This window comes from Stegodyphus dumicola, chromosome X1 (genome assembly GCF_044657685.1).
Source record: "Stegodyphus dumicola isolate Sdum_Otavi_A_Nest chromosome X1, ASM4465768v1".
NCBI classification, from domain to species: domain Eukaryota; kingdom Metazoa; phylum Arthropoda; class Arachnida; order Araneae; family Eresidae; genus Stegodyphus; species Stegodyphus dumicola.
In genome coordinates this window covers 220,700,658-220,715,697 of record NC_140780.1, presented here as the reverse complement: position 1 = coordinate 220,715,697, position 15,040 = coordinate 220,700,658, and the positions used below count along the sequence as shown (strand labels likewise).

Below are 15,040 nucleotides of genomic sequence, written 5' to 3'. Positions count from 1 at the left end.
CATTTAAAAAGATCTTTAAAAAGGAGTTGCCATGGAGATTCAGACCCATAAGACTACAGAGTTTAACGATAAATTAACTGAACAATTATTTAAAGGTAAAGAAATTCATTAGTTTACTGCAAAAAATGCAGAAATAAAATGTGCCAAGATTAGGAAATATTTGGATGCATACAGATCTAAGACGCGTGTAGATGTGCTAAATAAGCTGTAAAAAAATTGAAATATAATACAAAGCTTCGAAATATTCTAAAAATTCATATAATCGATCTATAAAAATAACTCTTAACATTCGATAACGATAATAAAGCTCTAGTTTATAAGAATTTATTTAAGTCGAGATAACTTAAGAAGTCGAAATTCAGAATTGGTGCTTTAGGTAGCATCTCAAAATTAAAAAAGTTTTTAGAACAGATCCCTACTTTACAGAAGAAATTTTTATTATTTTTGAAGTTTTAATTATGGATCTTCTTACTTATAGACTAAAAGACTTCAACAACGAGAATATTAAAGGAAATTAAAAAAAAAGAATTGGTAAAAAAGGATAAAAAGATTAAATATATAAAATTAAAAAATATTAAAGAAAACACAAACAAACTCTTCGTTGAAATGGTTAGGCTATCCAGAAAGTTTAAACAGTTAGGCTTACTCAAAAAGTCTTTAAAAATTCTCTTCAGAGTTCTGAATCTTTCAAAAGTATTTTACATACTAAATTTCAAATTTTTCTTTTAATTATGTAAGTAATAAATACGCCCTTTCGAAAAAACGGTTAAGTCGAAGAAAGAAACAAATAAATTTTAAGCGCACAGCGAAATTTGCGAAATCTGGAAGTTTTGAAAAACCCAGGTGTACTGCTTTCAAGTAGAAACTTCACCACTTCCGTTTCACCACCACATTAAAAAATCATGGAAGTGCTCCAACGAAAAGGTCTCGAGTTGTGCTAGCCTTGATATCTTGTTATTGGACATCTGTGTAAATATCATCTACAGTAGCGTCAGTAATAGTCTGCTCCTCCTCTGTATGAGTATTGTTAAAACTTCTTATACAGACGTGTGCAAAATTATGAGAATCTGCAAATTATACCTATTTTATGAAAAGGGTTAAGTCAAAGGTACTAATTATGCAGCCGCAGAATTATGAAAATATTAAAAATCGATTATGTGAGCGTACACATATGTGGAGCTGTGATTATGGAGGGGATATAAGCGCACGAGGGGTTTTCGGCGATTTGAGTGCTAGTACTCCTTCAAGATATTCGCCATGTTCCTCGCAAAAGATGGTAAATTTTATAAGGTTATAAGGTATTTCTCCCACTTTCCTAGCGTGCCTTCGTGGTATAGTGGTTCTGCACGCTGGGCCGGTATTCCAGATGTCCGTGGTTCTATTTCCGGCGAAGGGTATTGCTCATTTTTCATCTTGCCTGCTTCCAAAAAATATCTAATGTCTCTACAGTGGCGCCCGAACTAAAAGGGTTGTGGATGATGACTCTCCACATCCAAGATTTGGCGATTGGGTCCCCTAAAAACCCCAGTCGCCTTTTGAAAAGGGGAGTATATAAGGTATTTCTCCCACTTTCCCAGCGTGCCTTCGTGGTGTAGTGGTTCTGCACGCTGGACCGGTATTCCAGAGGTCCGTGGTTCGATTCCCGGCGAAGGCGATTGCTCATTTTTGATCTTGCCTGCTACCAAAAAATGCCTAATATATCTACAAGGTATTGGGCAAAATGGGTAGATTGTTGTAAATTTATATCATTAACAACACTCTTTTGTTCATTATAGAAACTTAACACACTGTTTGAAAATGGGTTAGAACCCGAAAAGGTTCATACAGCATTAGGATTTGTACAGTCATTAGAAATTTTCGAAATCAGCAATGGCCTCGCCGGGATTTGAACTCCGAACCTCCCGTCTACTGTGCTTTCAAGTAATAACAGGAAGGTCTGAAGAAAGAAGGAAGGTAATACCTTATATACTGCTCTTTTAAACTGCGACTTTAGATTAGGGGACTCAGTCATCAGATCCTGGTTTGGACGAACTATCGTCCTCCACCTTTTAGTTTGAGCGCTACTTGTAGAATTGTTTAGAATTGTTTTGAAGCAAGGAAACTGAAGAAATCCGCAATGTTCTTTTCGGGATTCGAACTACGGACGTCCCTAATACGCGTCGAGTGTCTTTCATCTGCATCACGACGGCATGTGGAAAGGAGGGAGATAATACCTTATAAATTTAAATAGTCTCCTTAGTTAAAGAAATATATAGATGTAAATACAGAAATGAGAAATCAAAGTTGCTAACAATTTTGTAAAAGGCTTCTATAAATTGTTGAATAATTCAGTATTTACAAAAACAATTGAAAACATTAGAAAGAGAATTGATGTGAGATTATACTGCAGTTATGCAAAAGCAAGCTAAAAAATTAATTGCTAAAGCAAACTATAAACTGATAACTACATTATATTAAATGAAAATATATTTTCTGTTCATTTGAATAAAAATCCCGTCACTATTAGAAAAGCAGTCAACGTTTGAATTATCAAAGGAATTCATTAGATTTATCAAAGGAATTACCGTATGACTTGTGTTATATTATTATGGAACTTAAATTTTCGGATAATATTTTGCTACTGTACATGGGCACAGATAGTTTCATATATTTTATTAAAACTAATGATTTTTAAGATTATATGAAAGGAGTGATTGATTATTTTGATATATTTAACTATCCAAAAATGAAAAACATAATAACATGCGGCAAGCAAATAAGAAAGTTTTAGGAAAAATGAAAGTTTGAAAGAACAGAATAATTGTGAAAGAATTCTTTGAAGCGAAAATGTATGCCTACAAAACGTAACTGGTTATGACTAACAAGTCAAAATGTGTTAACAAAATTTGTCTTTTAAAACAAAATTTCGTTTGAAGATTATAAAGGTTGTTTATTAAAAATGAGCATTATAGAACCACTAATCTAGTTAGAAGCACAAAACATGACTTATATTGGGTTAAAGGGAATCAAAATCATTATCACATACAGATATTAAACATTAAATTTTAGAAGACAGAATTCCCTTAAGAACATTAGGGCTTTATAAAAATTGTATTTGATAAAGAAATTAATAAATAATAGAAGAACTCAGCAGCTTGGGATCTAATACAGAAATTTCTTAAACTGAAAGATTTAACTCCAAAAAATATAAACTGATATCATTGAAACATATCCAACGAAATGAAGATTTAACAATAGCTGTCTTAGCAGTAGGAGGTGAAAAATGAAGTTATTTTCTTAAAAATTATCACGAAAACCTCTCTTATGAAATTATTGAAAAAATAAATAGTGGGGATTACATTTTGAATTTAAAAGGAATAATTGATAATGAATATTATGATTACGAATTGGAAAAGCCCTTTCTTAAAATGACAACTTACAAATGGATATCAACTGGACGGAAGTTTCGAGAACAGATAAACTGACTGAAAGTTTGATTAGAAATTTGAAACACGTTGTGGATTGGATAATTACATCAAAATATCAGAACATTTTATCTTAGAATATAATGACAAAGTTCACTGGCATGATATTTGTGCATATATAGACCATTACAAAGATTTCTCATCGAGAATGAACACTCAATTCATTGGGGTGTCGTATATAGATACAAAATGTTATCTGAAAAATTCATGACTGAAAATGCTTCTAAACTGAATGGAGAAAAATTTCAGAATTTCAAACTTTAAGTGCTAATTTCATTACTGAGAACTCGAGAAAATTAAATATGACATTAGTTCCTAGATATAAGATGATCAGCAAGTATGATAGAAAACATGAAAGATGTTATAGATTGGAATGAGGTTTTTAATATCAAACGATTTCAAAATATTTCGTAAATAAATATATTGATAAAATAAAAGATTATAATATTATATTAACAACGGACTTCTATGAAGAAACTGCAAATGTTATTGTCAAGAAGATGATTTTAAAATGTTTAGCTAAAATTTGTTAAAAAATTCTAATTTTCTTATTTTTAATCAAAGTCATCCTGTTTTGGAGCTACCGTTTTTCATGCTTTTGTTTTAATGCTTTCATTAGTCCTTTATACATATATTTTAAACTTTTATACTTCTTACTTTTATACTTTTGTATTTTAAACTTTTATACTTTTATATTTCATACTTTTTTTATTAGAAAATTTCACTTTTTATTATTTGTGTTCATTCGATCCTTAATTGCATTTGAAAATTTCTCCCAAGCATTTCAAAATATTTTATGTTTTTTAATTAAAAAGTCATTTTTTAATCATTTTTTATCATCGTGTTTAGTAAGAAATATTCCTTGATTTGAAAGTTGAGGCAGTGAATGATTGTGAATTGTTAAATATCTTTAGATTAGACACAGCTTTTAATTCTTTACTTGTCAAACTTTCTTATTAGAAAAATTAGATTTATTAAAACTTTTCTTTAATGTGTCCTCGTAGGATAATTTAATAACTACTTATAGAATTCGAGAACTATAATTTAGAGCTATTAGCAAGAAAATTTAGTGTGCCGTCCTTCTGTCATTTATCTATATTCTTGTTAGCATTACATTTTCATATGCTGTTTTAGCATTATTGTTGTACCTATAACATTATATTCTCTTCATTCTCTCCACAAAGTCAAGTTTCAAATTTAGGGTCTCAATTCCTTTTATATATCCATTTATTCTTCTTATATTTTCATTAAGTATGTATATCAGTAGAACTTTAGTAAAAGGAAGAACATAATTTGCGTTAAGAACTCTTAATTGTAAAATTTGTAATTTTAAAGTTTTGCATTTGTGTAAGCTCAATTCATTAAATTACGATGAAAGCTTGTTTGGAAAAAATACTTCTGAGGCTATAATAAGATTTAAAATTAACATCAAAATTTGCATTTCATTTGATACTGATGTTAAAGATAAAGATGTGAATTTTCGTCAGCTCTTCCTGGTTTAATTTTTTAAAGTCGAGGATACATAATAAATAAGTTGTAATATTTGAAAAATATTTGTGTGGTATACCAAATTATCATCACATTCATTGTTGCAAATGCAACTTTTTTACCATTCTTTGAATTAAAAAGAATAAAATAATATATATATATATATATATATATATATATAAATATTTAATATTTCTTTGTAACTATTCAGTTTTAGTTAAGGGAATTAAAAATGTAAAATTAATTTTGCCCATCAAAATATCTTTGGTTATACACGACTAAATATTACATTTGTTAGGCTAAATATAAGAACTTCATATTGCGCTAACAGAATTTCGAGAAGCAATAGACGGTAGGGTAAGAAATGACATATATAAAAATTATTACGTTTCGTTTTCTCGAATTTTTTTGACGATTTTCATCTGAAATTCATCATTTTCAAAGCACCCTCTCACAATTTTATTTTTAGTAACTTATGAACCACGGATATTGAGATAATAAATAAAAATTATTTTTACTATTTAGTGCATTTATCAGTGTAAGTTAAAAAGTCGTTTTTGCGTAAAATTCATTACTTTTAATATAAACCTTTTTTAACACAGTACTTTTTTAACATTTATAATAGTCTCTTTTAAGTATTTCTAAATTAATTTTATAACATTTCTAATTTTTTATATCTTCATTAAAGTAATTTTCAGCCTAAAAAGAATGTATATATTGCTAGCTATAAATAGTCGTTTTTTGTATACATTATTTCATGCTATAGCCAGCGCTTACTAGCTTTGTATCAGGTTTAAAAAATTGAAATATCTACTGTTAATCCTTGAAATAAAGCTACTGAACTCTTGCAGTTTACATCAGGTTTGAACTTCATTTAAAAGGCTGACACTTTATAAAGTTTTCGAAAAATAAGCGTATAGTAAAAAAGATTAAAAATTTTTCAGACCCCGGTGTTCCGCTTCAGAAGAAACCCACACCAATTATTTAAAAATAAAAATAAAATATTAACAACATCAGTAAACAAAAGGTACTACAACATATTAAACTGTAATTAATAAAGAATGGGACAAGTCAGCATAAACAATTTTCTCAACATTTCTTGAGACTATTCGAACTTAGCCCAGAAATTTCATAGCAAAATATGTACACTCATCATTTTGTTATTAAGTTTGGATGGAAAAATACATAAATTCAACACAATTTAAACATTCCGACAATAAATTATATGGAAATTTTTGTAAAACTTTTTCTCGTGTGCGTGAACCTAGCTGGTATCATTTTCTATGGTTCTAGCCAAATTTACCCAAGGAATACTCATATTTATGCAAAGTGTATTTATACAGTGACTACTTACACTGAAAATATGTACACAAAGAACACTTATATGTAGGGCATTTATGCAGAAAAAATTCACACAAAAATACTAAGCCAAATAAATCATATATGTAATTATTCTAATAACGAAACTGAAATCAGAATGTTTATTTAAAGCATTTATTTAGTCACACGCATATTCACAAAGCCTACAGACCATTTCTCTAAGGTCTGCTCTTCATTGGATGAAACTTCTGCTTGGCGGTCATATTTGGAATGGCGAGTTATCGCCCTGTAGGCGTGGTAATTAACGCCAAACAAACGGAAACTGAGTTTATTTCATTCAATATTTTTTTAGTTTATGAATGAAAGCTTGGAGGAATTGTGGGGAATATATTTTAAATAATTTACTGATCTTATTAAAAGTTTATTTGTATTTGAATTTAAACTTTTAAAAGTACGTAATTGTCTTACAAGAAAAATGTGTTTACATGGAGGTAGGATCTGCCCTTTTTCGTCATTTCTGTTAGAAAGAGTCTATTGTGTAAATTTCCATAGCGCATTAATTTATACAAATACAGGAATATTAAAAATTAACCAAATGAAAACATTCAGTAAACATTTAAGGGCGTCAGATACCTATTCTTTTTTACCTAAATTATGAAAAGTATAACTAAAATTATATTTTGTTTCATTATGCGCTATTTCTACTGAAACGCTTTTCGGGAACTTGGATCGTAATCTTGCTACAGGTACCTACTACAAAGAGTACAAAACAGTAAGTAAAAATAAGAAAAATTAACAGTAATAGAGAAAATAAAGGCGTTTAATTTTTAACACCGCACCCGAAGGCGAAAAGACAAATAATGACAAAGTCATTCACTAAAGTTAAAATAAAAATAAATCCGTGTAGAGCAGAGTTTATGAAAGCTACAATCGGGGATAGAACCGAAGATCTAGAAGTCAGAATTTTTTACGCGCTCTTTACCGCTGAGATGCGGTTTCGCCGGAGGGTTATGCACAATTTTTGGTACACTACGCTTAAATACAAATTCTAAAGGCGATGAACCAAATGTCGCCAAGCATTAGGTTCTGCAACACTACGTTTCCTGTTTTAACCAATCGGAGCAAACAGCAGTAGAAACGGTCTGTAGGCTTTATGAATAAGCTAGTCACACAGGCTTTTGTCTATTTTGATTGCGTCAGAGTAGAAGTCTAATAGCATTGTTACAGCTAGTAAATTCACCACTTAGTGAAAATGTTTCAATAAATGCCTTAAATAAATATTCTTAGGTTTAAGTTTCATTGTATGAAAAATATTGACAACTTTTATTGATCTTACTGTGGGAAGTTGTCTTATGTAGGTAATTTTTGTGTAAATATCTCTGTGCAAATATGTTGCGTGTAAATATTATCTGCATAAATATTCTCTGTCTAAATATTCTTTGTGTAGGCATTACTTGTGAAAATTACACCTTTTCTATGGCTCCTTATGAGCTACAATTATTCCCTCCTTTCCGCATATCTTTGTGGTGTAACTAGAAGCACAATAGCCGCTTATTTGGAAGATCCGGGGTTCGAATCACGGCGAGGGCATTGCGGATTTCTTCAGTTTTCTGGCATAGAAAAAACATCTAAATGATTCTATAAGATAATAAATATGCAGTGGCAGTAATAACTTTAGAAAGATACTGAAACTATTCCTTGCTGTCAATGACAAATATTTCTACTTTCAATATTAAATGAATAAACCATAGTTTTTGTTGATTACATTACATAAGGGTGTTTCTCTCAAGCGAGAACCATCTTAAAAGCATTCAGCTGAGCCGTGTATATGTGTTCACTTGAATTGATATTGATTTAAACAAGTATTTTATAAATTTATATCCCGAGAAGAAAGGGCACTTGGTGATTAGCTTCGAACCATTTATTTAAGCTTTATTTCATGGAAAGAGCCAGAATGTATCAAACACCGCAGACTTAAATGCTACACAGAAAAATTGAATTAATTATATCGTAGAAGTATAAGTGTCTGAGAACTAATTTTTCTGTAAATTTTTATCTTTTATTTTGTAGAAGAATTATCCTCTGGTCTTATGAGGCAAAAAAAGTCAGAAGAAGGTGTAAATGACCCTTTATTCGATCACAAAGAGGTCACAGATGACCGAACTTGGGTTTAGATAAGCTAACACTTCTGGCTTAACTTAACAAGTAATGTTGAACGTAAAATAAAATGTAGTTCAACTAGCCTAATGGCTCACAGGATAATTTAAAAGCGCAGGAAGGCTCTGGCTCGTAGAAGCCGGCGGGACAAGCTTAATGGCTAGAAGCACTCAACGCCACAGAATCAAATCGCTATCGCAAGGTAACAGCGCAACTTTTAAGCAGGCATAACACGTTCTAAAACCAACTTCGGAAACCTCCGCTTAAATAACACTTTTTTCTCCCTTGATTTGAATATAAGCGTTCTGACTGATTTACATTCTGGCAAGAAAGCATAAGTGAAAAGGAGAGTGACAAAAAAGTTACTTTATATAAAAATTAACTATTAGTCAAAATAAATAAATAAATCCTCACAATTTAACCATGTATTTTCAACATGAAGTGCCCCGAATACCTTCGAAAAATCAAATGAATCATCGATTGGAGAATAAAAGTATATTTCAATAAAATTTTGCATATGCTTTGTTTCAGAATCATAACTTCAGCTATTTAAGGACTTATTTATAAGCTATATTATTAAGCTGTGATAAGTAAAATTAAGTCAAGATACAAATATAGTTCTTTAAGGTAAAACTTAAATAAATTTAAAAATGAAATCGGAAAAGGGCTTTATTTCATAATGAGGAGGAAGTAACAGGCTTGACATGCTTATTAAATATTGCAAATTAAAACATTTCTGTCCTTTAGTTTTTAATAACGTTTAATTAGTTCCGGGTATTAGAAGGCTTCCATTCAGAATATATAATTGGTGTCCAAATATGAAATTCACAGAAGAATTTTTGCAGTTAAAATCAAATTAGTTACCAAAATGTCTGCTACAGATTACCTTCTCTTGATCCTGGTATTCGGATCTCTAGTAATTAGAATCCAAGGCCTTTATTCCAAATTGGAAGGTACATCGAATGGATGCGGACCTAATCCATTGTTCACCATCCTTTCGGTGACCGCAGCTTCAGGTAAGATACATGTGGTTTGTACATTTAAGATTCTATATACCTATAAAGAGTATAAAATTGAGATCATGCCAGTTACCTGTGGGTCTTAGGAGGTATATAAAATGATATAATAGTTTTTATTCAAACTATTTCTTAGTTTTAATTGTTAAGATATAATACATTTAATTTCATTAATAAATATAATGAAAAATTATATTTGTTGTAGAATCATTAATAAGGAATTTTTACTACTAATATTTTAAACATATTTTAACGTAACCTTAATATGTTGGCTTTAAGTTAATCACGAAAGATAATTTTTTTATTAATAGTTTTCTTTAATTTTCAAGAAATACTAGTAAGCATAAAAAAATTAGCGATTAATTTAAAATAACTTCTGAATTCCTATTTCGATTGATAAACTTTGATAAACATGAGCAATATTAAATAAGTTTACATCAAACTATCATAATAGAACTTTGGATACTTTGGCATAAATTTCGCGGTAATAAAAACCAATTAACGTTCATGTCTAGTGAAACGCTTATCATGAATAGTGACTCATGACATATAAGGCACTGACTTTTTATTTAAATTTAAAGAATGATTATTATAAAAACTTTAAATCAATTATGCAATATTTGATAAAATAAGTAATGCAACAACCTTGAGTTTGGCGTAGATTTAGTCAAACTTAAGGTTGTTGCATTATTAATTTTAAGTTTCACTTAGCATTTTTCTCTTCTGCTTTCAAGCAATATTTCCTAAAAATTCTCAGTTAACCAGTATTTTTCTGAATTCGTCAGTGAATTTATAAGGTATTTCTCCCGCCTTCTTGGCATGCCTTCGCGGTGTGGTGGTCTGCTTGCTGGGCTCGTATTCCAGAGATCTGTGGATCGATTCCCGGCGAAGACGTTGCTAATTTTTCAATCTCTCTTGCTTGCTTCCAAAAAAATCCTAATGTCTCTACAAAACAAGACTTTATTTCATTTTTCATGCATATAAATGCTGCTGTTCTTGCGAAAATCTGTAATGCAGGTGAAGAGAATTTCAACGGATATTTACCTTTTTTTTTACAGCTAGCTAGTATTTAAAAATAATTCAAAAATGAGTTTTTGTTTGTTTCTTTATCTTTTTATTCATGGTCTTGAGAATGAAGGGTTTTATTACTACTCTTGGAAAATAGCATTACATATAATAATTTTTTATTCCATTTAACGTAATTATGTTTTGAATGATGAAGATGCTGATTATTCAGGGAACTTCATGGAGTATGGAAATGGTTATATAAAGGGTGGGCCATATTGATGTGACACGTTTAAAGTGCATTTGTGAAGCATGTTGAAGGTAACATTTATTACCAAGTATGTGAAAAACATTGACTGTGTTCAGTATTTGAAGATTACATCCTTTAGACGAGCATCACTTTGATAAGAACATTCTTTAGCCCTAACAATTATGTTCAGTAAAGTTTGGAGCTGAGTGCCGGCAAGGATGGCTGATAGCTCCCTTTGGATACTGTTCTTCAGTATATTGATGTTAGTGGGCTTTGTGGTGTACACCTTCTCTTTTAGGTAATCCCACAGGAAAAGGTCCGGCGGAGTTACATTGGGGTATCTAGATGTCCGATGGATATCACTAAATCTGGAGATGAGACGCCACGGGAAGTGGCATCGAAGGATTGTCATTGATACTACTGCAGTATGAGTCGTCGCACCAGCTTTCTGCATCCCCATGTCCCATAGGCCAAGCCTACCCATTTCGGGAAAGAAAAATGCTCCTCACATTGTGTTGTACATCTCGCTGGTGACTGTGATGGTGTCATTAAGCTCGTTATAATGAATAGGGACCCATCATACAGGCATGACTCATTGCACACCACATAGTAACTAACTTTGTAACCACATAGTAACTTTAGCACTAAGCAGTGGCATTTCATGTACTAGTTACGAATTTTGTCTACCCCAGAATCGATAGTTTTGTTTGTTGTTATAACAGTGAGGTGGAAATGAGCTTCATCGAACGTGATAAGGTGTTGCACAAAGACATTATCTTTGCTATAGCGAATCACAGAATGTGGTTCATTGAACTTTATCATGGTCGAAAATTAATGAATCACTTATAGTTTATATGGATACAGCTATAAGACATTTTAAGGATTCGCCGCCATATTGGAACGTAGAACATAAACTTGATGATACAGTTGCTGAGTTGACTTCTTTGAACTTTGCTCAGTGGTACTGGACACACGTTCAATGTTCATTGCACTACACGACGATCAAGGTTTTCCAGGTGAGAGTTTTCCGTTCCCATTTGCGGTCTCATGGAAGTTGTAAACAGCACGCAGTATGACGTTTCGGGGTGGTACTACCTGTTTCTTAAAATGTTGTTTGAAACGTCATTTTGCTGTGATGATGGAACTTCCACTACTTAAGAACGCCTGTACGACATACGAGATTTCAACGGCTGTCCACATTATGATGATTCACTGCGATAATACGAGAAATAAGTATCAGTATTTCCTACCCTTACGCTTTCTGTTAAGCTAAATGAAAAAACATGCATGATTATTATTGCTCTCAGTATTCAAAGTATAAATATGTGCCATCAATATAGCCTAAACTGTGTTCACTACCTGCAAGTAATACACGCGTTAATCACAAAATGGATCCTATTAGTGTACACTCAGTAATCAGTTCATTTAAGGCCAACTGAGCACAAACTTTGGAGCCTGTTCGAAAAGCTGATTTCTCGCAGTTTATTTTTCTTTCAGTCTAATAATTCTGTTCACGTGAGCATATTTTAGGGATATGTTAAGATTTCTTCTCAAAATTTGAAATTTTAACCGTGAGAAAGAACAAATGAAATTTTTATAAAAACTTTATTAATATATTATTAATATGTATTTATAAAGTACATGCTGCATAGAATAAAGGATAACTCACTTTTATAATGGTACTTATTAAGTGCTTAGTTCTACAGCAATATCGCAAAATAATTAAAAAATGAGCATATCTTTAGAATTTCTGATACAGAGTCTCGCGCGCTAGAGATAAAAATATTTTTTTTTTTTTTTTTTTTTTTCCCGTACAGTGTTGCAATTGCTCGCAGTGAAATCGTTTAGTTTGTTAATCAAAAATTCGTTAAAGTGTTACAAAATATGAAATCGATAATAAAACAAATTTCAGATTCAAATTAGGACTTCCACATGCCCATATTCTACGGAAGATTACTTTATTCAAATTTTGATGGCTCTAGGTACTGTTGTTTTATCACAGTGCTAGATACATACATACATTCATGCCGATTCTTTATTAATTAATTTCTTTAAATATAACACAAGGCTCTAATATTTGGTGGCAACAATTTGAAAAGTGAAACAACGCTTATCGTGAATTGACGCAAAATGCCAAAACGAAATCAATAGTCCTTCCGGGCAAATTACCCCTTTGGACTAATAAATGCCAAATAAATGAAATGTATTGAACTTTATCTAGTTTTAAATGATTAGCATTTCCTCATTTTAATCGAAACTTTATCTGTTCCTTATTTATACATATTGTTTCGGAAATTTTTAATGAGAAAATTTAAATAGCTGTTTATAAAAACTAAAGGTCACCTTCAGAGTGTGCGTATATCATTAATCATAGTACTAAAATATAAAATAAATAGACTGGATTGGGTTATTTAGATTATAGCAAAGTATACAAGAGCCATTTTCGTAAGAAAATGGCTGCCTTCGTGGAGGATGTTTAAAGAAGAATTAAATTTGGGAAAACCAAGAAGATTCCCATGCATTCAGTCTTTTTATCCAGATTTTAATCTGGTTCGAGCTATTAGTGTTCAGAGGTTTTTACTGCTCACCCGCTAATAATACCTCTTATAATAATGTGTATTTTGTAAGATGCTGAGGGATAACTCAAATAGTTTTAGACAGAAACTAATAAATTTCGGGAGACATAATTTTTACAATGAGAAAATTATCTTGACTTTCTTCGTTACGGTTTGCAAAATTACACTTTAATCATAGGTCTGTGGGAAAGTTTATATCTTGTGAAGAATTGCAAGAGATGTGTCAATAACAACTATATGGTATCGAACAAATGCACTGGGTTTAATATTCCCCCCAAAATTATAATGCATAAAATTTTGCGTTTAGAGTATTACGCGACTAGTTGTAATGCATTATCGTTACGAATCCTATACTAATATAGATTTCGTTGCACGCATCAGAACGTATGATAGTCAAAAATCATGCTGCTTTTTTATATGTCAAGAAAGAAAATAATTTTAAATACTCGTGAAAAGTTAATGGCAGCTCGGGCGCTAGAATTGGATTCAAACCGTAACCTTAAAGACTGTTTAAGTTATTCTTTGTTGCTAAATCTTACAAAATGAGTAATATTTCAAAAGAACTACATAAATTTAATATTAAAAATTACCATTCATTCTAAATTCCCATAATTTTGAGGCGGGTTTATTCATTGTTTTTATTTCTGCTTGTTATTTTGACTCGTTGATGTGTCCAATTTAAACTTTCAGAATTTTATGGATTTGTTTTAAAAGCACACGTTTCAGTTCCTCTTATTTTATGCACGAGTATTTAATTTAAACTGTTAAACGTAATTTTCTTGCTGCTATTTTATTTCTAAACTGCGTGCCAGGAAACAAACTCAATCACAGTTTTTAAGATACTAGATTTTCCCCTCAAATTATGCAAACAAAAAAGTAAAAAGCTGTTCTTATTTTTTATAAATAAAACATTATATTTATTTTCTATTCTGTTGGCTACAAGACATATTTAGCAATATAAGTGTGGCCATGCCTTTCACGATCATTACGTGATCAAACATTTCTGCTGCCCAAGGATCAATAGCAGAATTTAGAGCGTTAGCAAACTGTAAAATTATTTATAAAGTAGTTAAAACTTAAATATAATAGCAAGTTGAAAATTCGTAATTCTAAGATGAATTTGTATAAAAAAGTAATATTTAAACATTTTTTTAGGATATGTTTCTGCTACTGACGTCATGGAAGTACTGGACACACATGACGGAATAAAAAGTGATGTGATTGCACTGATGAAAGCTTACGATGATTGCATACGTACAGCAGATGGAATGCGTTACAAGAAAGACAGTATATATGGACTTCCTGAGTTTTACATGAGCCTATATGAAAAGTAACTTAAGCCAAGCGATAACTGCAATATTTATCTCAAATTCATAGTTACATGCATATACCATAATGCATAATTGATAATATATTTTTCTACGTTTCAGTAATTAACTATTTCAAATTATTGAAACATTCTAGAAATTATTGAAGAAATATACTGTAGAAATTATTGACATAGTCTTAAGGTACTGTAAAAATTTTCAGTATCCAAAAGTTGCAGTATTGATTAATCAAAAGTTTTGTATCAGTTCGTATAATTTCCCTCACTGAAAATGTTGCGCCTGAAATTAAATAAAAAATTACATAATTTCTTATCTTCTTCCTCTCTAAAATAATAAAAAAGCATAATTATAGTAACAGGTGATGCGTTTTTCTTCAAATAACTACATTTTATAATCCTTGAAATGTTAATTTTTTAAGTGCAGAATAAAATTTATC

The 15,040-nt window shown here is 30.9% G+C and overlaps 1 protein-coding gene and 1 non-coding gene across 2 annotated transcripts; both read left to right on the top strand.

Annotated features, from left to right (window-relative positions):
* The first annotated feature begins 1,580 nt into the window (after positions 1-1,580).
* Positions 1,581-1,654, top strand: TRNAT-GGU (transfer RNA threonine (anticodon GGU)). Its single transcript has one exon. It is a non-coding gene; the product is annotated as a tRNA-Thr (tRNA).
* Positions 1,655-9,262: 7,608 nt separating this feature from the next.
* LOC118188950 (uncharacterized) lies at positions 9,263-15,040 on the top strand. The gene is made up of 2 exons (XM_035359479.2): positions 9,263-9,445; positions 14,432-15,040. The coding sequence occupies exons 1-2, from the start codon at positions 9,298-9,300 to the stop codon at positions 14,608-14,610; spliced, it is 327 nt and encodes a 108-aa protein (XP_035215370.1). The 5' UTR covers positions 9,263-9,297; the 3' UTR covers positions 14,611-15,040.